General features: G+C 36.2%; 1 protein-coding gene across 12 annotated transcripts in view; it reads right to left on the bottom strand.

Annotated features, from left to right (window-relative positions):
- The window catches only part of ANKRD28 (ankyrin repeat domain 28), a 200,659-nt gene that overhangs the window by 56,496 nt on the left and 116,530 nt on the right, over positions 1-27,633 (bottom strand). For 5 of the 12 annotated variants that reach the window (XM_070575998.1, XM_070575991.1, XM_070575990.1 and 2 more), the window contains 2 exons: positions 19,904-19,982; positions 3,962-4,032 (listed from right to left, as the gene is read on the bottom strand). In XM_070575998.1, the coding sequence (XP_070432099.1) occupies positions 3,962-4,032; positions 19,904-19,982 (150 nt within the window). Of the gene's footprint in view, positions 1-3,961; positions 4,033-8,127; positions 8,298-11,519; positions 11,580-19,903; positions 19,983-27,633 lie in introns of those variants that run through there. The other 7 variants (XM_070575993.1, XM_070575995.1, XM_070575997.1 and 4 more) reach the window with 3 other exon arrangements.

Below are 27,633 nucleotides of genomic sequence, written 5' to 3'. Positions count from 1 at the left end.
AAGATGGCACTTAAGGAATGCTGTAAACACAGTGACTAAGACTTGAGAATCAAGACAGATCAAAGTTTGAACTCTGGGTCCACTGCTTTGGACTAAATTGTGTTCCCCTACAACTCATATGTTGAAGCCCTAACCCCCAATGTGGCTATATTTGGAGACAGGGTCTTTAGAAGGTAACTAAAGTTAAATGATATTGTAAGGGAGGGACCCTAATCTGATAGGACTGGTGGCCTTATAGGAAGAGGGAGAGAGAGAGATTCTTCCCTTTTTTCTCTACCATGTGAGGACACAGCAAGAAGGAGGAAGTCTGCAAGCCAGCAAGGGAGCCCTCATCAGAAACTGACCCAGCTGGACCTTAATCTGGGACTTCTAGCCCCCAGACTGTGAGAAAATAAATTAATGTTGTTTGAGCCACCCAGTATACGGTACTTTGTTAGCACAGCCCAAACTAATGCTTATATCCACCATTTACTACTCAGAATAATACATATCAGATCTTAGTAACAGTGATCTTTGAAAATTCACAGAAAACTAAAGATATCTCTGAAGAACAGAGATATCGAAAAACAAAACAAAACAAAACAAACAAACAAGCTTAACAAAACAAAACAAAACAGGTGAATTTCTGGAAATTACAAACCAATGCACTTGATGTCATATCCCAGTAAAACTCTAGATCATATTACCAGCACATTATAAGCATTTAGAAAATAATGTGGGGATAATCAAGGGTATACATGGTTTCACTAATGACAAATATTACAACTGTGACTGCAATCTCAATTTTTCCATTATTAGAGGGTATATGTGTGTAAGAAATGCTAAAGATGTGCCTTGACTTAAAAAAAAAACAAAACAGCTGAAGGAGAAAATGAAAAAAAAAAAGAGAAAACCCAGCTAAGTAAATATCCTATGACTTCAATTTAAAGAGGATTAGGAAATATGGGGTGATGACAAAAGGTTAAGTAAGTGTATCCAAAGAGTATTTATTCATAGCTTGGGTCATCTAGAAGAGTCTCTTATTATTGACTTGAAGTCAGGTACAGGAAAAAGGACTAACACATTTGCAAATAAACACAACGTTCAGATGGACTGCTAATATCTCACGTGATAATATAATTTAAACTCAGTTATCCTGATAAAACTAAAATTTAACTCCTGAAGTTAGGTTAAAAAAAATAAATGTATATCCTCCAGAGGATTCAGCAGCATGTGTGGCTTCTTAAAAGAACAAAATACAAAACACACAATAAGCCCGAATACTCAGAAATGGATTTATTCAGAAGAATACTCAGCACTCACAGAAAGTTGAATTGTATGCTACATTTGAAGAATGACAGTCACAAATCAGTGGTAGAGACAAGGTGAGGCAGCCAGCCAATAAGACCAGGTGTGTGGAAACCATGTCTCTGAAGGAGAATTGAGGAGTTTAGGGTATTTAACCTGAAGCAGTCTTTCTCAATCCAGGTTCAATGAGGGAATTAAGTCCTAACACATCCACTGTATGTGTCTAAAATAACTTCTCTACTATGCATCTATGATGGTGTTAGCTATGGATGTCCTCAGGAGAACTGAGAAAACAGTCACTCTAATCATCCTCTGTAGTCCTTACTTCTCTCATGATATCTCAAAAACATAAACCAAAAAGCTACCTAAAATTGTGCCTTTTACATACGCCTCTGTGGCTATGTTTCCTATTAAATGAAGTTAAGTATAGCTCTCCTTTGCTCTCAGGATGTTATGGGAATAATTAAAAGAACACCAGTGAAACTGACAATCTTGACTAGGTTTCTTAGGAGTTTTGCTAACTATGAGATTTTCTTTTTAAAAGAAAAATGATTCTCAGAGTTTAGAGAAGACGGTCTGATTTTATCGCTGTTTCCAATAATCCTGCAAAAGAGTAACACTACTACATAGCCCAGTAATTTTTAGGCTGAAAAGCAGACTTAAGAAACTTATTAGGATCACTGCTTTCTAACCTACAGATTGCCCCTAAGTTCAGGCTAAGTACACAGTTTTTTTGTTTTTTGTTTTTTTTTTAAAGATTGTATTTTTTTTCCTTTTTCTCCCCAAAGCCCCCCGGTACATAGTTGTATATTCTTCGTTGTGGGTCCTTCTAGTTGTGGTATGTGGGACGCTGCCTCAGCATGGTTTGATGAGCAGTGCCATGTCCGCGCCCAGGATTTGAACCAACGAAACACTGGGCCGCCTGCAGCGGAGCGCACAAACTTAACCACTCGGCCACGGGGCCAGCCCCTAAGTACACAGTTTTAAAAATCAGTAGTCAAGTCTCTGGGTGAAACTTGCAATCTTCCTCTAACATTAATTATTTCCTTAATGAATTTTGGGTCTGTTTTACAATCTCTGCAAATATACAAAGAGTTCTTTCTGATGATTTAATTTGGCAAAACACTAATTTTAATAGTCATATTCCCAAGAGTCACACCAAACAACAGACAGGTATAACTAACTTACTAATAGGCTCCAATGATGGTAATGTTTATCTTCCTTAAATGCCTTTATTTAAAGAAACTTCTTTACAAGGTGGCTAACCACAAAGGTAATAACATTACCATGGAATTTCAGACTTCCAAGTATCTTAGTTACTATGACTTGAAAATTTAATTTTCATGATAATCCCCAGACTTGCCCAAGATCACATAGCTAGAAAGTGCCAAGTGATGTCTGAAGCTAGTTTCTCCAAATCCAAATTCCATAGTTCACCACGAACCCAGATCTGAGTTAAGATGTGTGCAAAAGTGTATGCAATGGTCCCTCCCTCCTTCTCCCGACTAGGAGGATATAGCTAACACAGGAGGGTTTGCAATTCTTCCCAGTCACCTTTCCCCTCCACTTCTTTTCACTTGCCCAGCTCTTGTTCTGGGGTCAAGACATAGTTCACAATGAGGAATACAAAGAAGAATGAAGAGACAGTAGCTCCCCCAGTTTCTCTTGAAGAAACATTCTCCTGAGGCATTAGAGTTTCCTTTCTTTCTCCAGAACTATCTGGCCCCAAGATGAGGAGAAGGAGCTACACTTTTCTTTCTCTCGCAATTTGAATAACTGAAGAAATACTGGACTAACATTAATTTATACAATCAAACATTTTTATATTTTCAATTATTTTAAAATTTTTCAAAAGCACCAACTATTATAAGATAGGCAAAAGGGGTGCTTTGAGCACAGGCATTTTTAAAAAGCACCCACTGCATTTTAGAAAGGCAGTAAAATGACAGAAAAAAAGAGGGTCCAGGTTTTTGTCCTATCTACGCTACTCAACAGCTGAGTGGTTTCTGGAAAATCATTAACTACACAGTTTCCTTAAAATATTTATCCTATGAGGATGTCATGAGGACGATATGAAGATACGAAAAATATAAAAATAAACATTCTCCAAAAATGTCAGTTATCTTGAAGAGAAAACAATGTATAGGCTTATAAAAAGAAGGAACTATTCTTCCTCATAAGACATGTAACATATTTTAAGGTTATATATTTAGAACTGGTAAAATGTGAGATCAAGTAATGTTTCTGAAACTAATCTCATTGTTTAACTAAACAATTATTTCAATTAATCATTACACATTGCTGAGACTATTTCTTGATCACAATGAGCAGAACCTTTGCAACACATCTATTAGGCTATTGTGAACCAGTAGAGAAAAGCCCTGAGGAGGATTTTATAAGATAGAAAAGTAATTTCTCTCTTGTAGGAAGTAGAGAAGGAGGGTTTTATACTCTCTACTACTTCCGACTCTCCAAGAGGTCTTACTCAGTCACAAAAGGGAAATGGGAACAATTAACTTGGTTTGAACAAATTCTAAAGCAAAATGACCAGTCTAAGTATTTTCAGTTGCTTTTTCTTTCTTTTGAAAACACAGAATTTGAATACGGGCTCACAGGCAGGCCTATGTAGTTAATGTTTTCATATACAATAGATTTACTAAGAGAAATTTCATACCTCACTACAAGATGCAACTGCTCTGTGTAAAGGTGTCAACCATTTGCTGTCTTTGGCATTAACTCTAGCTCCTGTAACAAGAAGAAAAAAATAAATTGAAATATTTTGCATAAAAAATTTTAAATAAATCTCCTAAAGTAATAGCTATATATAGTCCAAATTGGATAAATAACAATTGAAAAAGTAGTACTTCCATTTTTTATACTTTCTGCTAATAAATTACAGAACAAAATTATCCAATAATGTATTAGCTCCTTTTATTAAAAATAAAAGAAACATTTTATATATAGGCTAGAAAAGCCACCTTTATACAGAGCATATTCAAAGTAAAAGTCAGACCCCACTCTAGAATGTGTGTTAAAAAACTCAAATACTCAAATAAATCAGTAAGAATACTCAGACGTAAAACATAGACCATTACAAAATCTTCATTACATTTCTTTACTAAGAAGTGTTTCATGTTATAAAGCAATATAATACTATCAAAATAGTTCTCTAGTGATGATTAAAAATGCATTAGTACTATAAAGTTATTGTATAAAATGGATACAATGGCCATAGACTTGGGAAAAACAACTGAGAAAGAAAGAAATGCACCAACCCACATGTGGTTTCTGGGTTACACCTAAAGGTTTAAGGAAGCAACAATTTTTTAAAAAAACAAATCAACTATGTATAGTTGTTCAAAAATCGTTAAGTCAATGGACAAAAATGATCCTTAATAGACTGGAAATACATTTAGTAGGACAAAATGTGTATTACATAATTTGAGGGGGAAAAAAAAATCTATCACTTACATAAAATCTACTAATTTTGTACCTAAGTTTCAACTAAATAGAAGTAGCACATTGCCAGAACACTCTATATCTAAGTAGAGAGAAACAGCCCTTGGCTCTTGGAAGGGTAGAGGAACTGGTGACAGGTCCTGCACCAGAAGCAATCCTAGATTTATGTCCAAAATCATAACTAGCTAGTGGGAAGGGACGTTAGATATCTAGTCTAATCTCCTTACTTTCTAGATGATGAAATGCAGGTACAGCAAATAGCTCAACCTCAGAGTCAACTATAGCAGAAACAAGGCTAGAATCCAGACATCCTAATGTTTACATTCTACGTTTTGAGTGTGAAGTTTCAGGGAATAATCAAGTGCAGTGACTCCAAGTTATGGCTCTAATAACTACTAGCTATGGGTCTCTATCTAGTTGTGTGATCCCTCTGAATCTAAGTTTCTTCATGTATAAAATGGTCCTCCTAATACCGTTAGAAAGATTAACATATAATAAATATACCTAGTACACATAGCACAGATATGTTAGAAGTAGATTTAAAAGTCTTGAATGTGAGAGAAAATGAAATGAAATGCAGATGTAGGAAACTGTCCACGAATGCAGCAGCTAAAATTCTGAGAGCAGGTGAACTCTCTGTGGACAGTGACAGGACAGTGAAAGAACCAAGAACCAATATGACAGCTTTCAAGATTGCTCAATTAGGCTTTGGGAGGAAAAAAAAAAAGGGAGTCAGCAAAATAAAGAACCAGCCAGAGAGAGTGGTATATTCATGTAATAAACATCTGAACAACTATCTGCCAGGCTCTATGGAGATCGAGATGATTAAAAACATAGACTGCCTGACCACAATAAGGTCAGTTTTGGGTAAGAGGTAGAATGCAGATAGCAGAAACATTTGAATTGTTTCCAGGTTAGAAGGTTGGAGCCCTAGAAACAGTAAAAGGGCAATATAGAAGGTAGACTCCTTCGTTCTCCCATTTATCTGTTGGATCTTCAATAATCCCTGTATCTCTCTATAATCTCTGTATCTCTTTCTACAATTTTGTATTTATGTACACAGAAGAAGGGCAAGTCCTGGGATAAAGGCCCAAAAGGCAGTGACAAAGACACTCAGAAGAGACAAGCACTGTGGACAAAGGTAGAGAATAGTGAGGCCTAATAATGGGCCTTCAGCAAATGGGAGGGGTCATAAGTCTGATTCGAGATATTAATTAACAAGGAAATAGAATGTGGCTGTTCAAAAATGAGGAGGATCTCTATGCACTGATAAAGATTTGAGACATAAAAAGTGAAAAAAGCAGTAAGCGAGAACTGTATGAATAGCATTCTTTACTTTTATGTAAAAGGAGGAAGAGATAAATATCTATATTCATATTTGTTTCATACGCATAAAGAAACCCTGGAGGAATGCTAAGACATTAATAACAGTGGTTGCCTGTGTGTTTGTGTTGGTGATGGAGTACAATGAGAATTGGGTAACGGGGGGCTGGAGTAGAAATGGAATTTCACTGTATTCTGTGTACCTTTAAAATATATACATATTTTAATTTTTAAATGAAACTGAAACACTACCTATTCGAAAAAATGAAATGTATCTAAGAGGGAATAAAAGGAGTGGTCACAAAAAACACTTCAAGAATTTGGCTTCAAGTGAGAAGAAAAAATTGTAAAGTAACTAGGAAGAGGGTAAGGATAGTTTTGTCTTTCTTTTGGATATGAGTTATCAGATACACAACTGAAGGAAGAAAACCTCATTTTCATGGCGTATTTGGCAGCGCAAAGTAAAAAACTCTGCAGGCTTCTCCTTCCATTTTCAGTTACAATAATTAATTAATTAGTCTTTCTTTCTCTTTGCTTTTAACAACAAAATCAAAGTTAATTTATCAAAAAACGAGTGACTACAACAAAGAATCCACTAATGGTTTACTGAGGATACATCACACTGCTACTGGCTACTAACGGACAATTTGATAAAAAAATTTGGCTTGTTCTTTTCAGAATTTAAAGATACTTATCTGCAGGAAGATCAGCACAATGGGATTTTAGACATCTGATCATAATCTTCTCAGGAGACACTCACCTTACCTTTTGTTAAATCGTGTGTTTCTTCTAACAGTACTAATCAAATGTTTTAATTCCTTGGAAATTACAGGTCAAGTATAGGAGAAACGGTTGGACTATCTCTAAGGGCACCAACAGAACAAATATCTTCCCTGCTACATCAGTTAATTAGTATGTGCTTTACATATTACAAACAAATATCGCAAAGCAATGTACATCACAAGAGCAACAGTTGGCTATAAAATAAAAAAATGGCATAAGAGCAACAAACACAGCAGCACACTTTAGATGTCCAGGCTCCCAGAGCTCATCTCATGTGAACTGTGAAAGTAACCAGACTTCTGTGCTACACAGAGAGCTCCAAAATTAGCTATATATTCATATACAGGAACTATAGCCATTCCAGTAACAGAAAAGATTTCCAGAGTGAAGTAACTAGTCCAACAGCTGAAAACAAGCCACAAAGGCTAACAGTGAAGATGGAGACAGGAAAAAAGGAAAGAAATCATACCCATTTAAAACACAAAACAGTCTTTGTAGAGAGAAATAAGACCAAATATAACAGCTCTGGTGACATCATCACATGCTCTACACATGGCAGGGTATATAATATTTGTGGTTTATAAGGATGACCTTAAGTCACTAAGAGAAGATTAATTTCTTTTCTACTTCCTAGTCATTAAAACTGCAAAGAATATAAAATAGCTGTCCCATCTGAATTGTTGGAGTTAGGTTACTGGGAGACCCTGTGGTAGGAGAAAGCACTACTGAGAAACTGAAGACAATAAAGATAGCAATTTAAGGATGTCACTGATGACTATTGCAAATCAACATTCACAGAAAACCTCCTAAATGGGAGGAGCACAACTCATTAAACTCAAGATGGTTATGCCCAATTGCATAATCAAATATTTTCTTTACTAGACTCCCCTTCTCTCACAAATCTATGTATATCAACTGAGCTTTCCCTTAGGATAAATAAACAGCCAGAAGGTACGCCACATCAAATATCTAAATTATATTCACCTTTCCAGAGTAGAGATGTGATTAGATTTCTGATATGTTAAAAGGAGAAAGAAAACCAAGAAAAATCAACTGCAGGGTCACCCAAAAAGGTTGTATCCACTTGATATCACAGATTATATAGAAAAATCCAGATAACCAGCTTCCTCTCACCCAATCTTTTCATTTAATAATTCAATAATTCAAAACACTGAAATGATAGTTTTTAAAAGAAAAAAGTTATTTAAGGTAAGATTTCCAGAATTAGATAAATGCCTAGTTCATTTTAAAAAATAAAAAATCTGATTTACTTACATCAGTCTCTTCTGGGCTCTAGACAGCAATGCAGCTGAAGAGAGGTCGGGAAGTGTGAGGAGGCAGTCAGGGGTTAGTGGAAGGAGCCCAGGAGCAGGACCTGTGATCTAATAATGGCTCTGCAACCAGCAGGCTGTGTGACCTGGGGCTGTACCCCATAGCCTGGACCTTTCATTTTGTTAATCATAATCCCTGCCTCCTATGTGTGTATGGGGGGTGGGGTGGGGGTGAGGGAGGACAGACCCTAGGTTGAAACAACATAGGTAGCTCCTGTTTCTGCAAAGTGAGTTCTACACGTTAGTCACTCAAATCAGGAGTATCCTATTTGATTCTAGGTCTCTTTTTGCAAGATAATCAATTCACCTGCTTTCTCCTTAATCTAATCAGTCACCAAGATCTGCCAATTCTTTAATTTCTGAACCTCAGTTATCAGTAAAATAAGGGTTGTGCTAAATGATCTCTATGATCCATTTCCAGTTATAACATTCTATCCTATTTTGAAATACTCAGAATGAGTTATTTCATACTTATTAAATACTTTATTAAACTTTTTAACACTAAATAGATGAGGTTCTATCTTTATAATCTATGCCAGGGTGTCTTCAAATTACAGGCGCCAGACACCTATTTTGTAAATACAGTTTTACTGCAACATAGCTACGCCTATTCACTTAAGTATTAAATATGTAGATTTCACGTTACTAGAGTTGAGTAGATGCGAGAGTATCTGTTTGGCCCTTTAAGACAAAGGCTGTCAATCTCTGATCTACGTTAAGTACTTGAGAGCAGATACAATTAAGTTATTTCTGTTTTCCTACGTGTTTGTAATAATTATAAGTAGTCCCACTAATTATTTTCTAAAACTTCTATTTGCCAAGAATAGTTCTCCTCTTTGCTCCTAAAGCCACTGAGGAGATAGTTCATACTCAGTGAGCTGGGCCAGGAGCCAAGTACTTTCCCCACTCTTCCCAAACTGGAAATAATGCTTTCCTTCAGCTGCCTACCAAAAGCAGTGGCAAAAGCTTCAGATTCTGTTTTCAGGTTGGGAGTGGAATGAACAAAAGGCAATTCCATTTCCACTTTTCCACCTGAAATGCTGAAGAAAAAAACCCACAAAGGTGCTACATTGTATCACTTGAGAGGGTGTTGGGCACCAAATACTGTGGGTTAAACTGTGTCCCTACCATCCCCCTATCCCTGCAATTCATATGTTGAAGTCCTAACCTGGGTACCTCAGACGGAGACAGGGTCTTTACAGAGGTAGTTAACTTAAAATGAGGTCATTAGGGTGGGCTCTAATCCAATATAACTGGTATCCTTATAAGCAGAAGAAATTTGGACACAGACACGTACAGATGGAAGATACAAGGAGCAGGTGATCACCTACAAGCTGAGAAAGGCCCAGAACAGATCCCTCCCTCACAGCCTTCAAAAGGAGCTGACCCTGCCAACATCTTGATCTCAGACTTCTAGATCCAGAACCGTGAGAAAATAAAGTGCTGTTATTTAAGTCACTCAATTTGTGGTACTTTGTTATGGCCACCCTAGCAGGGATAAAGAAACAACCTAAAACAAATGGAAAACACAAAATTACAATCAGAGAAAAACTGATAAAGACAGATGAAAGAGATCCAACTTAGTAGAAAAACACATGGTAGAAAAACTTACTGATAGAAAAACACATGGAAATAAAATATTCAAAGATTTAATAGAAGATATAAATGAAATAAAACCCTGAATTTCAGAATTAAGAGTGCACATTCACATTACGTCCCAGCAAAAATAAACAACAGATTTAGCCTAAGGAGTTAGTAGTGAATTTCAGGCACAAAGAATTGAATCCTACAGGCATCTAGGCAGAGGAGATGTGACCATGGTAGTGGAGGGTGGTATGTGGGGGTCGGGGGCGACAGAAATGGTAAGCAGAGAAGAGCTTGATCCAAGACTTTCACTCAATGCTGGAAGACACTAGAGTAAGATCTATAAAATTGAGAGGAAAAAGCAGGAATGAAAAATTTTATAACTAGCCAATCTACTCTTCAGTCAAATAAAAAAGGCAATAGTCTCAAATAAATAAGATACCAGGAAATATGACAGTCATGAGCTCTTGGTGAAGATATAAATAACAAGACAACTTGATGATTTCAACTAAGAGATACATCACAATAAAAAACTTGGGAATAGAGAAGCTATGGATGAAGACAGGGTGTGTGAGCGGGAAAACAGCAGGATGTCAGGAAACCACCAAAACCTGAAACACGAACGTGGGAGGACACGGCTCTATAGAATGATCTCGACTTTTTTATATTCTTCATTTGTCATTTTAGAGAAATACTTTAGGATACCAAAGTAGTTTTTACAATATAAAATTACAGTCATCTACCTCACTGTGTGTTTTTATTAAAGCATGTCATGACTTGTATAATTCAAGAACTAAATGGGGATTATTTCCCATTGCTTACTTTTTTAAAGGTTATACCAGTTAAGGTTAACCTAATCACTATTGTAACATGTCACTGGTAATTAACATGAAGGGCAGGAGCAATCTACCCTAAACTTTTCTACACTAACAGTTTTCACTACTAACTATGAAAAAATTAGCCTAATTTTGTTGTCCACTTCTCTCTCCATGTATTTAATTCTCTTCTTTATCTAGGGAATTGATCAGGTCAAACAACTAGTGTCAATTCTAATTTACAACTAAACTTATTAAAAATTCATTCAATATGATTATAAAGTTGTTTTGATTGATGCAGAATTTGAAATCAGGAGTATGAAAATCAGTTGGGTCTCAACAACCATGGCATTCAAACTAAATTAAGTAGAACCTCTGAAGCACCACTGCAGAACTTCAAGAGTCTACATATACTCTTTGAAGACTTGTTCTAATTGATATTCTTTTTTCCGCTCCAGTTTTATTGAGACATAATCGGCATTAACATTGTATTAATTTAATGTATACAATGTAATGATGTGCGATGTATATACAGACAGTCCCTGACAGACAATAGTTCAACATACAATTTTTTCACTTTACAATGGTGTGAAAATGATGTGCATTCAGTAGAAACTGCACTTTTTTGAACTCTCCTCAGACTAGTGATATGTGGAACTATACTCTCTCGTGACGCTGGGCAGGGGCAGTGAGCTGCAGCTCCCAGTTATGGGATCAGGAGGGTAAATAACTGATACACATACCACTATTCTGTTTTTCACTATCAGTACAGTACTCAATTACTTGAGCTATTCAACACAGTATTACAAAACAGATTTGTGTTAGATGATTTTCCCCAACTGTAGGCTAATGTAAGTGTTCTGAGCACGTTTAAGGTAGACTAGGCTAAGCTATGAGGTTTGGTAGGATAGGTGTAGTAAATGCATTTTCGACTTACGATATTTTCAACTTAGGATGCGTTTACCGGGACGTAACCCCATCGAAAGTCGAGGAAGATCTGTATTGCAAAATGATTACCACAGTAAGTTTAGTTAACATCCATTAGCTCACATAATTAAAAAATTTTTTCCTTGTGATGAGAACTTGTAAGATCTACTCTCTTAGTAATTTAAAAATATACAATACAGTATTGTTAACTATAGTCACTACACTGAACATTACATCCCTAGAATTTATCTTATAGCTAGAAGTTTGTACCTTTTGACTGTCTTTACCCATTTCCCCCATCGGCCACCTTTGGCAACCACCAATCTGTTCTGTTTCTATGAGTTCGGTTTTTTTAGATTCCACATACAGTCATGCACCACACAGCAATGTTTGGTCAATGACAGACCGCATATATGATGGTGGTCCCATAAGATTAGTACCATATAACCTAGGTGTGAAGTAGGCTATATACCATCTAGATTCTTGTAAGTACACTCTATGATGTTCGCACAATGATGACATCACTTAACAACCTATCTCTCAGAATGTATCCCGATTGTTAAGCGATGAATCACTATTTAAGTGAGATCATGAGTCATTTGTCTTTCTATGACTTATTTCATTTAGCATAATGCCCTCAAAGTCTATCCATGTTGGTGCAAATGGCAGGATTTCCTCCTTTTTTATGGCTGAATAATACTCCATTTTATGTATAAACTACATCTTCTTTATCTATCCATTGACAAGACACTTAGGTTGTTTCCATGTCTTGGCTGTTGTGATTAATGCTGCAATGAACATAGGAGTGCAGACAGCTCTTCGAGATAGTGATCTCACATTTTTAATATATATCCAGAAGTGGAATTGCTGGATCATATGGTAGTTCCATTTTTAACTTTTTGAGGAACCTCCATACTGTTTTCCATGGTGTCTATACCAATTTACATTCCCACCAACAGCGCACAAGGATTCCCTTTTCTCCACATTCTCACCAATACTTATCGCTTATCTTTTTTATGACAGCCATCCTAACAAGTGCAAGGTGATATCTCATTGAGATTTTGCTTTGCATTTCCCTAATGATTAGTGATGCTGAGCACCTTTTCATGTACCTGTTGGCCATCTGTGTAACTTATATGGAAAAATATCTCTTCAATTCCTCTGCCCAATTTTTTTCTCTTTTTTGGGGGGAAGATTAGCCCTGAGATAACATCTGCCACCACTCCTCCTCTTTTTGTTGAGGAAGATTGGCCCTGAGCTAACACTTGTGCTCATCTCCCTCCATTTTATGTGTGGGATGCCTGCTACACTGTGGCTTGACTAGTAGTGCCAGGTCTGCCCCCAGGATCTGAACTGGCGAACCCTGGGTCACCAAAGTGGAATGCGTGAACTTAACTACACCAGCACCAGGCCAGACACTTCCTCTGCCTAATTTTTCATTTTTTTATGGCTACTGAGTTGTATGAGTTCTTTATATATTTTAAATATCAACTCTTTATCAGATATATGATTTGCCAATATTTCTCCCATTTGGCAGGTTGCCTTTTCATTTTGTTGGTTTCCTTGCTGTGCAGAAGCTTTTAGTTTGATGTAATCTCGCTTGTTATTTCTGCTTTTGTTGCCTTTGCTTTTGGTGTCAAATCCAAAAAGATCACCACCAAGACTGATATCACGGAGCTTATCATCCCTTATGTTTTCTTCTAGGAGTTTTATGGGTTTCAGGTCTTATGTTCAAGTCTTTAAACCATTTTGAGTTGATTTTTTTGTACGGTGCAAGACAGTGGTCCAGTTTCATTGTTTTGCACGCGACTGCTCAGTTTCCCAACACCATTTATTGAAAGAGACTGTCCTTTCCCCATTGTATGTTCTTGGCTCCTTTGCCACAAATTAACTGTCCATATATGCATGGGTTTATTTCTTGGTTCTTTTTTGTTCCATTGATCTTTGTGTCTGTTATCACGCCAATACCATACTGTTTTGATTACTAAAGTTTATAACATAGTTTGAAATCAGGAAGCATGATTCCTCCAGGAGCTTTGTTGTTCTTTCTCAAGATTGCTTTGGCTATTCAGGGTCTTGGCCGATTCCCACAAATTTTAGGATTGTTTTTTCTACTTGTGAAAAATGCCATTGGAATTTTCATAGGGATTACAATGAATCTGTAGACTGCTTTGGGTAGTTTAGATATTTTAACAATATTCTTCCAATCTATGAGCATGGAATATCTTTCAATTTATCTGTGTCTTATTCAATTTCTTTCATCCAAGTCTTAGTTTTCAGTGCACAGATTTTTCACCTCCTTGGTTAAACTTATTCCTAGGTATTTTACTCTTTTTTGATGAAATTGTAAACGGAACTGTTTTTTTAATTTCTCTTTCTGATAGTTAATTACTAGAGTATGGAAACTTGAGCAGATTCTTGTATATTGATTTTGTATCCTGCAATTTTAGTGAACTTGTTTATTAGTTCTAACAGTGTTTTCATGGAGTCTTTACAGTTTTCTGTATATATCATGTCATCTGCAAAATGAGACAGTTTTGGGGCCGACCCTATGGCCAAGTGGTTGGGTTCGCGCATTTCGCTCCGGCGGCCCAGGGTTTGGCCAGCTCGAATCCTGGGCGCGGACATGGCACCGCTCATCAGGCCATGCTGAGGCAGCGTCCCAATGCCACAACTAGAAGGACCCACAACTAAAAACATGCACAACTATGTACCAGGGGTCTTTGGGAGAAAAAAGAAAAATCAAATCAAAAAAAAAAAAAGGAGACAGTTTTACTTCTGCCTTTCCAATTTGGATGCTTTTAAATTTCTTTTTATTGCCTAATTGCTCTGGCTAGGACTATCAGGTCTATGTTCAACAAAAATGATGAGAGTAGGTATCCTCGTCTTGTCCCCAATTTTAGAGGAAAAGCTTTCAACTTTTCACCTTTGAGTATGATGTTAGCTGTGGACTTGTCAAACAAGCCCTTTATTATGTTGAGGTACAGTCCCTCTATACTCACTTTGTGGAGAGTTTTTATCATGAATGGAGGTTGAATTTTGTCAAATGCTTTTTCTGCATCTATTGAGATGACCATATGATTTTTATCCTTCATTTTGTTAATGTGGTGTATTACATTTACTGATTTATGGATGTTTAACCATTCTGGCATTCCTGGAATAAATCTCCCTTGATCAGGGTGTATGATCCTTTTAACGTATTGTTGAATACAATTTGCTAATATTTTGTTGAGGATTTTTGCATCTATGTTCTTCAGGAATACTGGTCTACAATTTTCTTTTCTGGAAGTATCCTTGTCTGATTTTGTTATCAGGGTAATGCTGGCCTCAGAAAATAGAAGTCTGGAAATGTTCCTTCCTCTGCTATTTTTTGGAAGAGTTTGAGAAGAACTGGTATTAATTCTTTCAAATCTGAGAGAATTCACCAGGGAAACCATCTATCCTAGACTCTTCTTTGTTGGGAGGTTTTTGACTACAGATTTCAACCTCCTTACTAGTAACTGGTCTGCTCAGATTTCCTATTTCTTCACGATTCAGCCTTGGTAGGTTGTATGTTTCTGGGAATGTAACCATTTCTTCTGGTTTGTCCAATTTGTTGGCATATAAATTTTCAGAAGTGTCTCAGGATTCTTTGTATTTCTATATCAGTTGTAATGTCTCCTCTTTCATTTCTCATTTTATTTACTTGAGTTCTCTTCTTGGTAAGTCTAGCTAAAGGTTTGTTTATCTTTTTGAAAACTGAGCTCTTAGTTTCATTGACTCGATTGTCTATTTATTTCATTTATTTCCACTCTGATCTCTGTTACACTTCCTTCCTTCTACTAACTTTAGGCTTGGCTTGTCCTTCTTTTTCTAGTTATTTGAGACGAAAAGTCAGGTTGTTTGTTTGAGCTCTTTCTTTTTTCTTAATGTAGGCATTTAATACTATGAACTTCTCTCAGAATTGCGTTTGTTGCATTCCATAGGTTTTGCTATGTTGTATTTCCATTTTCATTTGTCTCAAGATATTTTTTGCTTTCTCTTTTGATTTCTTCTTTAACCCACTGGTTGTTCAGTAGCAGTTTAATCCACACATATTTGTGAATTTTTCAGTCTTATCTTCTAATTGATTTCTAGTTTCATATCATTGCGATTAGAAAAGATGCTTGATATGATTTCAATCTTATTTATGAGCACTTGTTTTGTGGCCTAACATGATCTATCCTGGAGAATGTTCACTGTGTGCCTGAGATTCTGCTGTGGTTGGATAGAATGTTCTGTAAATGTCTGTTAAGTCCATTGGCTCTAATGTGTAAATTTAAGTCCAATGTTTCCTTACTGATTTTCGGTCTGGATGATCTATCTATTGTTGAAAATTCTTAACTAAAATTTGAATATAATTAGTTTTTTACTAGTTTGTTATTCTGGAATTTCTAATACTTAGAATTCAACTGTTTATACTTGTTTATTTCTAAATTACCTACTATATCCTCTATAAAACTGTTCTAATCAACTTTCAAAGAGTTAATGGGAGTTTTAAATTGACATAACATGAATGAAGAAGTATTTTAAAAATTGTTATTTTTACAAAAAATCAGCATGAACCATTTCATATACACAAAATTACAGCAAATGGCAGAATCCATCAAACTAAAATTCCTTCTGATTCAGGTTTCAGTCTTCCTCAACTATGTATTATTTTTATGGAAGGCTATGGAAGTCTTCCTGTATAGCGGCAACTTTAAAAGTTAGGAACACATTCATGACGACTCCTTATCTTCTTATGTATTAGAGCTCTGTTACCCAAAAATTATATGAGCCTTCATTATTTGCTCAGCTACTGGGGGTCCTGTTCAGTTAAGATGCTTATATATAGCTTTAAAGGCTGTTTTTTGACTCTAGAATTTGTTGAATAAGAATACATTTGCTCCATCTAGAAAGAATAGAGAGTTCATTTTCTTTCAACTTTTGTCTTTCTAGATTGTGGAAACAAACTCATTTCCATTTTTCCCCCATAGTTAAGTCATTCCTTCCAGTATAACATTTCAGAATGTGACTGGATTTTGAAATGGGGAGGGAAAATTTTTAAGAAAGTCTATCTAAAAATCACAAAAAAGGTAATTCCTGACGTCAAAAACTTATTTGGTAGGACCAAATAAAGTTGAGGAAAAGAGAGAAGGGTTGCTTAAAAGAATAATAGCCCAAATTTTGAGTATCTATTATGTACTAGATACTTTTCTAAGTGTCTTAACTACATCTCATTTGCTTCTTAAAGCCTATAAAATTTATATTATTCCCACTTTCCAGAGGAGGATGTTGAGGCTGAGAGATTGAAGATCTTCCTAAAGATTATGGAGGTGGTTAAGAGGTGGGGCCAGGATTTGTACCTAAATCTGTTTGGCCACAGAGCCTGTGCTCCTTACACTATCTGCAGTGCCTATCATGGCAACATAAAGCCTGGTTTATTTATTTTTTCATTTGTAAGTAGAAAACTGATGTTCTAGTTTAGTAGTAACTTAGCATTGGATATCATTCCAGCTCATTTTATTCTAAATCCAAGTAATTATTTTTTTTTTGAGGAAGATTAGCCTTGAGCTAACATCTGCTGCCAATTCTCTGCTTTTTGCTGAGGAAGACTGGCCCTGAGTTAACATCTGTGCCCATCTTCCTCTAACTTTATATGTGGGACACCTACCACAGCATGGCCTGACAAGCAGTGCCATGTCCGCACCTGGGATTCGAACTGGCAAACCCTGGCCACTAAAATGGAACGTGCAAACTTAACCGCTGCGCCACCGGGCCAGCCCCAGAAATTAATTATTTTGGATCCAAGTTTCTATTTATCTTATTTTTCTTAAGTTAGAGCATAGTTGGCAGTCTGAAGAGAAAGTCTAAGGAAGAGTTTGAGTTGCATCCATAAGAAACAAATCACTGACCTTCTTTCCATTTACCCGATCCCATTCGATCCCACACTCTTGACCCCATTCCCACCGCTCCCATTCTTACTTCCACTAAAGACTTGGGAAACCAAGACCAAAATGTGAACAAATTTCTGTAAAGGAGACAGAGCCTAAACTTACATTGCTATAATCATATATTCATTCAGTCAGTACTCACTCAGCACCTAGTATGTATTCTACACTGTTCTAGGCACTGAGAATAAAAATGTTATGGAGCAAAGCAGACTAAATCCTTGTCTTCTTGGAGTCTACACTCTAGCAGAGAAAGAATTAAAGGAAATAAGTAAGTAAAAATTTAAAAGGATGTCAGATAACAATAAGTACTACGAAAAAAGATAACACAGAAGAGGGGGAAAAGGTAGTGGTGGCAGTGATTAGGGACAGCATCACTGATGAGGTGACATTTGACAAGGACATGAAAAAAGTGAGGGAGTAAGTCATGTAGTTTATCTGAGGAAAGAGGGTTTGAGACTAAGGAAAAAGCAGTTCAAAGACCCAGAGATGGACGGAGGACAGTGGCATTAGAGCAGTGTGCCAACAGGAGAGCAGTAGAAATTGAAGTCAGAAGAAATCTGGAGCAGGGAGGTAATGTTTGAGGTAATGACTGGAGCAGTTTGAGGTCAATGTAAAAACTTAACTTTTTATTCTGAGAACTGTGAATAACAATTAATTTGGAACTTTACTTTTCCTTTTAAAAATAGCTACATGAGCTATACGTCATGAAACACAATACAATAATAAAAGTATTTTTCAAAGACAAGTTGAAATAGCTTTTTATACATTTATGATGGTTAATTTTATACATGATTTTTATTTGAATTATTCAAAAGAAATTAAGCATTCTATCAAATGCTTATTTCAAAGTCAATATCTGACACTATCACACTCATAAGGCTGACCTGACTATACTGAGAAAGACCAGGAAGTCAACTTTCTATAACTAAGAATTCCTGATGCAAACATTTACTTTAAAAGGAAAGGATTAAGTCAAACTTTGAGCATTTGAACAATTTCTCCCAGGTATAAAAAAATTAAAAATGGGAAAAAAAACCCCATGCCCAGTCAAATAATCTTTATGCTAAAATGAAAGTAAATGAACAGAATTCTGCGATAAAATAAAAAATGCACAGAATTGCTACTCAAAGTCCTGGACATTAAACTAACTGAAATACATTGTTTCTAGCAAAACTATTTCTTAACATAAAAACATAAACTGTTTCTTGTACAATATTTGTAAAGGAAATTCCATATATAAACCTGTGTCCCATCAATTCATTTTATTAAAGAAGAAGTCTCAATTAAGAGGAAATACGGTTTTTCTCTTGAACCTCCTTAGTTCTTATCTGTAACAAAATTTCAGATGAAAACCAGTGAGCCAGCATCCATAGAGGAAGAGACATCTTCAAGGAAGGGCATCAGTTATTCATGAAGAAACTAATATAAGACTATTAGCTGGGTCCATATTTAACTATATTTAATTCTATATGATCATGAGAAACCAGATTTAAAAAATTTTATGGACTTATAATGGCAAAATTCTATGTAGGCTACTATTTAATGGGATCTTCATTAGAAATTTCTCTCAGCGCTTCTTCTCCCAAATATCAAAGGAATGATTCTATTTCTCCAATTACATTATGCATATATCTATGTAATCTGGCAACACAAGCACAACTCAAACATGTGCATCCTTTCCCAATAAATATCACTTATAATAATGTGGCTACAACAAAAATATCTCTAAGCTCTGTTTGACCGCCTGTTTTAGGACCGCAGGCAGTTTGACCACAATAGGAGCTATTCTACAAGCAAAAGTTCTACCATGACTTCATGTTGTAAAGTCTTAAGCAATTTGGAAGAAATTAAAAAATAAAGTACAACTTCTTAAAAGGTATTTTACAGGCCCTCAAATAAAATTAGATAAAACCTATTTAAAGACAGAAATCTTGTTGGCATCACTTTCAAAATATATCTACAATCATACCATTTCTTACCACCTCCACTGTGGCACTTGGTCTGAGCTACCAACACTCGGCCCATGAAGAAGTGTAATCATCTACTAATAACTCTGTGGTCAGTGGGGCCTACTATGAATACTCTATGTGATACCCTACCTTATACAATGCTCATCCCATCCCATTATTCTGATCTACTTTTTCGTTTCTCCACAGCACTTATCACCTTCTAACATACTGTAAAATTTACTTGTATTTGTAGCCTGTATTTCTTATTAGAGTATATGCTCCACAAGGGCAGTGATCTCTGTTCTGCTCTCTAATGTACTCCAGGCACCAGAACGGTACTTGGCACATGGTATGAGATCAGTATTTGTAGAATGAAAAAATAAGTTTCAGCTTATGAAACAAATATGAAGAAATAGTCAATTAAGTTTGCTAAGTGTTAATTATGACAAAATTATGCAAGATGTGCTCTTATCATATAGAGCTTACCATACCAGATAAAATAAGCAGTTCAATGATTTCTGCGTCTCCAAGATAGGCAGCAGCATGCAGTGGAGTTCTCTTTTCATTGTCCTGTGATAAGAAGGAAAGGTGGAACATACGTTTTAGTATAAAGTTAATTTTAATATACTTTAAATAAAGAAAAATCATTACTAACTACCAACTTACTACTTCCACAACTCTAGTTTAGTATGCAAGTCTCATTAACAGAGTATTTCCTTTCTGGGAGAAGAAAAACCTTAATAAAAATACTTTGGCCTTAAAAGAATGGTATGAAGTGCAGCGAAGAATAAAATAAAAATCCAAAGTGACAAAGAAAGAGCTTCTGAAACTTTCTATGAATAAAGATGTCTGTGTTGATATACACAGGCAAATTTTCTTTACTTCATACTACTTTTCTCCACCAATATATTTCCACAATTTTCCACAGTTTAGAATTATTGACCTAACTAAATAAAACAAACCTTAACAAACCAAAAAGTTTGCTTATCAAAATGTTCGCACAGGAGCACCCATAATGGCAAAAAAAGAAAATATCTTTGTGGATTTGAAATTATCCCTTAAAACGATCTTAAAGTTTTTCTTAAATTCCTGCCAATTTCATTTTTGGCTCTAAAATATATTCCTATCTTTGTAAATATATATAAAAAATACATATTCTTCCAAATTTTCCTCCAGGAAGAGAAGCTACACCTAATGCATGGCTTCGTGTACCTCTTCCCTTCAAACACCAATATTCTTCAGTTTGAGAAGCAAATCGTGGGGTTAACTCAAATACAGGGATTTTTTCTTTTTTTTTTTTAAAGATTTTATTTTTTCCTTTTTCTCCCCAAAGCCCCCCGGTACATAGTTGTGTATTCTTCGTTGTGGGTTCTTCTAGTTGTGGCATGTGGGACGCTGCCTCAGTGTGGTCTGATGAGCAGTGCCATGTCCGCGCCCAGGATTCGAACTAATGAATGCAGCAGAGCGCGCGAACTTAACCACTCGGCCACGGGGCCAGCCCCTCAAATACAGGGATTTTTAAATTCATATTTATACCTAATCTAAAGTTACAACAGAGTGTTGCTGACCTGGCTGCATCTGAGAAAGACATTCACTTACAAATACTTATTTGAAATTTACATCCAATTTTTTGGATACAGGTCTTTGTGACAGATTGTTAGTTGTTTTCCATTATCCATTTTTCCTTTTGCCCATAGGAATACAGTTTTAGCTAGTTATTTACCCACCCAGCGAGAGAATATATTTCCAGCCTGCCTTGAAGTTTTGCTACTTATTGTAATTCAATGGTCTGTGAGTGGAAGTAAAGGTACAACTTTCAGGTCATCTTCAACTTAAAAGATGACCACTTTAGAGTTGCACTAATATTTTCTTATTTCCTACGGGCTGGAAGGCTGATCTGAACTGAGCCAGCTTTGATCATACAGAGGTAGGCCAATATCCTAGAAGACTGTCAAGCAACAAGATCTGGAATGATCTTACTGAGCAGGGTTGCCCCCCTCAACCTGGACCACTAACTTCCAGACTATTAAGAGAAATAAACTTCATATTTAAATAGGTATGATATTTTAGGGTGTCTTACCGCATCAGAATAATATTACAGCTTTCAAGATTTAAAAAAAGAAAAAATTTATTTTACAATGTAATAATTTTCTAGTTTGGCAATACCCCAATTACTCTAAGAAAGTACAGTTAGACCACCGCGGATAAATTAGGAAAAAACTGCTAGTCAAAAGAGGAGTTAAATATATTCACAGGCAATGAATAAAGCTTAGCTATAGTATATAAAGGTATTATAAAGATGAGTGTAACACACAATTATCACAGGCTCTTCATACATTTCTTCATATAATTTTAATATATTTCTGATACTGTTTTTTTCCTTACAATAGTAACAGGTGCTCCAGTAAATGGAGGCTGGTATAGTGGCTATTAATGTTGTTTAGTAAGCTGAGAGTTCTTGTCTCTTTAACCACAATTAAGTTCCACCAGATCATGTTTTTTATTCCAATGTATATACCCCAGAAAACAGAATGTTTTGCATAGAAATTACTGAAGAAATAGTTGTTAACAAAGCTAACACAGAACCACTCAGTATCAGGCTTTATTCAAAGCTGAGTCCTAATTTAGTCATTTTAATGAAAAGACCTTTGGCTTAAGGCTTTTCAGTGTTAATCATTAACACAGTAAACTTCCCTAGTGTTTAAATACGATCAGACCTATTCAAATTGGGAAACATTATCTATTACACAGAATAAACCACACACACAGTACACACACACAAAGTGAGTCATTCATGTGTGAGATGTCTGGAATCCTATGACTCAATACTTTGAGTTCTATTAATGTATTTTATGACTCACGAATATAGTCTCTCCTCTATACAAATCAAATTGAAGAAGAAAAACGAAACAAACTGGTTAATGTTAAAAGAAAAAATTTTACCTACCATACTGTATTTACTACAGTTAAATATTAAAAATTAGGCAATAAAATATCTAAGAGTCCCTTCAGCAAAATTTACTAAAATGAAAAAACGACTATCCCCTTATATATACTAATTCTATTTCAAGGAACTTTTGTTTTGTTTTGTTTTGTTTTGGTGAGCAAGATTGGCCCTGAGCTAACATCTGTTGCCAATCTTCCTCTTTTTGCTTGTGGAAGATTGTCCCTGGGCTAACATCTGTGCCAATCTTTCTCCACTTTGTATGTGGGACACCACCACAGCATGGCTTGATGAGCAGTGTGTAGGTCTGAGCCCAGGAACCAAATCTGTGAACCTCAGGCAGCCAAAGCAGAGCACGCAAGCCCAACCACTATCACCAGGCAGGCCCCTCTAGGAATTTTTTTTAGAGGAGATATTCTTACATGTAAGCAAAAAAAATGATTAAGTATATTTATTGATCATCATAGAAAACAGAAAGCTAGAAACAATTTAAATGTCCACCAAGAGGGGAATGGTTATCTAAAATTATTAAACACAAGAAGCTCTTAACCAATCTTCATTTAAGTGACTCACATGATTAATCAATATTCTCGTGTTTCTTGAGTAAAACTAATGACTTTGGCACACCATGTATTTTGACTATTAGGCTACCACTAATAAGCCCATGCACTTTTGTTCCCACCAGTGGGTTACCCTTGATAACATGTGTTTGTTACCACAACTGTTTAGGCTAATTGTACCTGTAATCATAACTACGTGATTTATTTAAATATTAAATACTTAAATAATATCAGTTATTAAATATTAAATACATATTTAATAAAAATATTAAACTATCATTTAAATATTAACTGATGAAATAGGAATGAAAAAAGCAAACTATTTCTATGATCACTAGGTTGAATACTATATAGACTCAATAAAGGCAGCTACTCCAAAAACAAGTGCTGTTCAATTAGGCATGGCTGAGACAACTGAAACACTAAGGCAAACAGCAAACACAGGGAGAGGTTTTGCCCTAAGTTTGAGTCTTAAGTGTCTAAATTTTCATATCAGTTAAACCCAAAATGGGAGTTACAGATAATGCATTGGGGGTACAGTCTATGCAAGCAAGATAACACTGAACTCCTGTCAGTGGACTCCACATTGTCAATGAAAAAGCTTTGGCCCAATTCCAAAAAAACATGGCTGGTAAATACACACTGTTACCATGAAATGCTTAAAGATCACTTTTTATGATTCCCTTGGTCAGATTTCAATTAGCTTATCAACTACCAGTTATGCATGTTATCAGATGAGAGGTCTTCTAGTTGTACATCCATATGACATACCATGTTAAAGAGTTCTACATCCAGCTCCAAGTGTGGGTCTTTTCCCTACACATCCAAGCAATGTGCCAACACCAGATGGGTGTCCCTCAATTCAACTCAATTCTGACACTATCTACCAGGAGATAGCATCAGATCTCATAGGTTAAGCGTTCATAAGACTGTTGCCCCCACCCCTTCAGATGCCAATAGCAAGTCCAGGGTGTGTACCTGTATTTCTGACTGAATGACTATAAATCAGAGGTTCCCCTGACTCCTTCCTTGGGTTCGATTAATTTGCTAGAGAGGCTCACAGGACTACGGAAAAAAGTTTACTCACTAGATTATCAGTTTTTTACAAAGAACATTAGAGGATATGAATCAACAGCCAGATGAAGAGAAATACAGGGCCAGATCCCTAACAAAGGAGCTTCTGTCCTCAGGGATTTTGGGGACTGGCACGATGGCACTTGTAAGCGTTTCTGGTTCACTAACTGGGAAGCTCTCTGAACCTCCTCCTTTTAGGTTTTTATGGAGGTTTTGTTAAGTAGGCATGATTGATTAAATCACTGGCTATTGGCAACTGAACTCAATCTCCAGCCTCTCTTCCCTCCCTGGAGGTGGAGGAGCAGTGGGTGAAACAAAGTTCCAAACCTCTAATCACACGCTTGGCTCCACTGACAACCAGTCCCCATTCTTTGGGGCTTTCTAAAAGTCACCTCATTAACGTAAAAAAAAGACATCTTTACTGCTCTCCTCACAGGAGAGGGTTTTAGGACCTCTGTGCCAGAACCAGGAAGACCAAATATATATTTCTTATTCTAAATCACAATATCACACCATGCTTCCAATTTAAAGTAACAAGCAGACCTCAATGTTCCTTATCAATGGGACAATCTCGAAAGTACAGTGTTAAATGAAAAATGCAGGCTTGGAATGACTGTATGTCAAAGGGTCTACACAAACTTAGGCTTGAACATGCATAAAATACCTTAGGAAAGATGCTCAAATTAATAAAGTGATTGCCTCTGGGTGAAGAAAGCTGGCAGGCTAGGGTTTGAAGTGTGAGAAAGAGTTATTTTTCACTATTTGTGGTCTGTGGTACTGATTGGAATTATTACCGTGCACATGTTTCAAAAGGTAAAAGAAAAAAATTAAAAATAATATTTCAGTCAACTGAAAAGCATTTTAATGAAAATCCTAAAAATAATTACCCACATGAGGCATTTCACAAGTACCAAGTGTCCATTTAAAAAAAATAAAATGTTTCTTAGCTATTAAGTCAGTTTTTTTAGAAATCACTACATCTCAGGCTAGCCCCGGTGACCTAGTGGTTAAGTTTGGCAGGCTCTGCTTGGGTGGCCTGGGGTTGGTTCCTGGGCACCGACCTACACCACTCGTCTGTCAGTGCCCATGCTGTGGCAGCGGCTCACATACAAAAAGAGGAAGATTGGCAGTGGATGTTAGCTCAGGGCCAATCTCCCTCAGCAAAGAAAGAAAGAAAGAAATATTACATCTCAATGTAGCATTCCGAAATAATCCCAACTGGAATTATTAAATACAGACACGAGGTTCAGATAAAAAATTTTAACTCATTTGATCACATAGCTTTTGATCATATACTTTGAAGTAAATACATTTTTCTTACAGTTCTTATATAAGCACTGTGAAAAGATATTTTGTGCATATGATTAGGACTACAAAAAATTAATTACCCACCCTCTTCAAACAAAAACAAACAAAAAATAGCCTTAGCTCTTATGAACAATTATCCCAAAAGACTGAAGATGACACACATTATATGGGTAAAAAGAAGACCAGTGATTTCTAACCACTTTGGGGCTGGGCCACAGCCATATACTGGGCTGGTGCATTACAGAACAGCTACACAAGTGATGGGACACGAGGGAATTCCTTTGTGGTGAGGTAACAGTTCTGTATCTTGAACATGGTGGTGGTTATACAAACCTATACATGTGACTAAACGCCAAAGAATTATACACAAAGACATTACCACCACCACATTCCCTCCTCCCCCAAATGAGTGCATGCAAAAACTGGTGAAACCCAAGAAATGCCTGTAGCCTTATTAGTTGTATTGTGTCGATATCAATTTCCTGGTTTTGATAATGCACTATAAGATATTGCCATTGGAGAAATCTGGTTGATGGGAATACACAACCATCTCTCTGTACCATGTCTGTAATTTCCAGTTTATCTATAATTTCTTCAAAATAAAGTTTAAAAACAGATGTTCAGAAACATCCTGAATTACACTTTAGTTTATATGTTTTGTTACGACGAACTCCAGAAGCAATCTACAAAACACAGGGAAGCAAGGTTAGACAAACTAGGGAATGAGGCTGTGAGAAAGAAGGGAATCTATGGTGGACTCCAAGCACAGGCCAGGAAAGGATGAGATCTAAGGGAAGTGCCTTAAGTCAAATCATGGAACTAAAACTGCACTTGTACATTCTCAACATTCTCTGGGGAAGCTTTAACTCAAAGCAGATTTCAGGATCAGGTTGGATAAGAGGAAATATACAGGGTAGGAAAACAGGGAAGTGAAAAGTTAGAAATGATAAAGTGAAAAGAAGGTGAGACAGAATATATGTGCAAGGAGAAAGACTTAAGAGACTCTAAGAATTCATCCACTTACATGGATTCAACCACAAGCTTCATAGCAATGACTCAATTCTATAATTTTGCCCTTGTCCAGGTACTGAAACTGTTCATGTATATTAGCTGTAACTCCTTAGTATGAATAGTAATACTAGTAATCACAACAACTAACACTTATCTAGAGCTTACTTTATGCTAGGGCTGCTCCAAGCACTTTACCTCACAGGGTTAAGGAAGTGAACGTATGTCCTTATTGTAAAATAAGATAAGGAAATCAAGACACAGAAAGGTTTAAGGAACTTACTTAAGATCATATGGAAGTGGCAGAATTGGGATTCGAGCACAGGCAGTTGGGCTCGAGGGTATGTGTTGTTAACTTATTATTCAGCCTCTATTTACAATGCTCCACTATCTGTTGAATTATGGTCTGCTTAAAACTAATCATTTTCCCTCAAAACATTTTGTGGCCTGACTTCACAAATAGTGCACCCACTTTGGAAAACAGCATGAATATTTCTCAAAAAATTAAAAATAGAAATACCATACAACCCAGCTATCCCACTACTGGGTATTTATTGAAGAACTTGAAATCAACAATTCAGAGACTTATGCATTCCTATGTTCACTGCAGCATAATTCACAATGGCCAAGACGTGGAAGCAACCCAAGTGCCCACTGACTGATGAATGGATAAAGAAGTAGTGTGTGTGTGTGTGTGTGTGTGTGTGTGTGTGTGTATATATATACATATATATATACACACACAATGGAATACTACTCAGCCATAAAAAAGACAAAATCATCTCATTTACAACAACATGGATGGCCCTTGAGGGTATTATGTTAAGCGAAATAAGCCAAACAGAGAATGACAAACACTGTATGATTTCACTCATATGTGGAAGATTAACAAATAAATGAACAAACAGAGAACAGATTAGCGGTTACTAGAGGGGAAGAGGTTTGGAGGGTGGGCATAAGGGGTAAAGGGGCACATATATATGGTAACTGACAAATAATTATGTACAACTAAAATTTCACAATGTTATAAACTATTATGACCTCAATAAAAAAAAAACCAAAACCCAGTTTTAAGTTGTATGCTATGATTATTTTCTCTCAAGGACTACTTTGAAAATCTCTGTGGAACTTTAAAGTTTCAGATTATAATATGAAAAATCATCAGCATTTAGCAGAGCAATGTAACTTTAAGTAAAAAGTGTTTCAACTAAGTAGATTAAGTAGAGTCTATATTCTCTTATTGTCCTTAACAGCTACTATTTACTGAATACATGTATTAGATAGCATTACTGGGTGCAAGTGACAGAAACCTAAATTGGACCAGTTT

Source organism: Equus przewalskii, chromosome 15 (assembly GCF_037783145.1).
Source record: "Equus przewalskii isolate Varuska chromosome 15, EquPr2, whole genome shotgun sequence".
In the NCBI taxonomy this organism is placed as follows: domain Eukaryota; kingdom Metazoa; phylum Chordata; class Mammalia; order Perissodactyla; family Equidae; genus Equus; species Equus przewalskii.
This window is presented reverse-complemented; position numbering and strand designations above follow the sequence as displayed.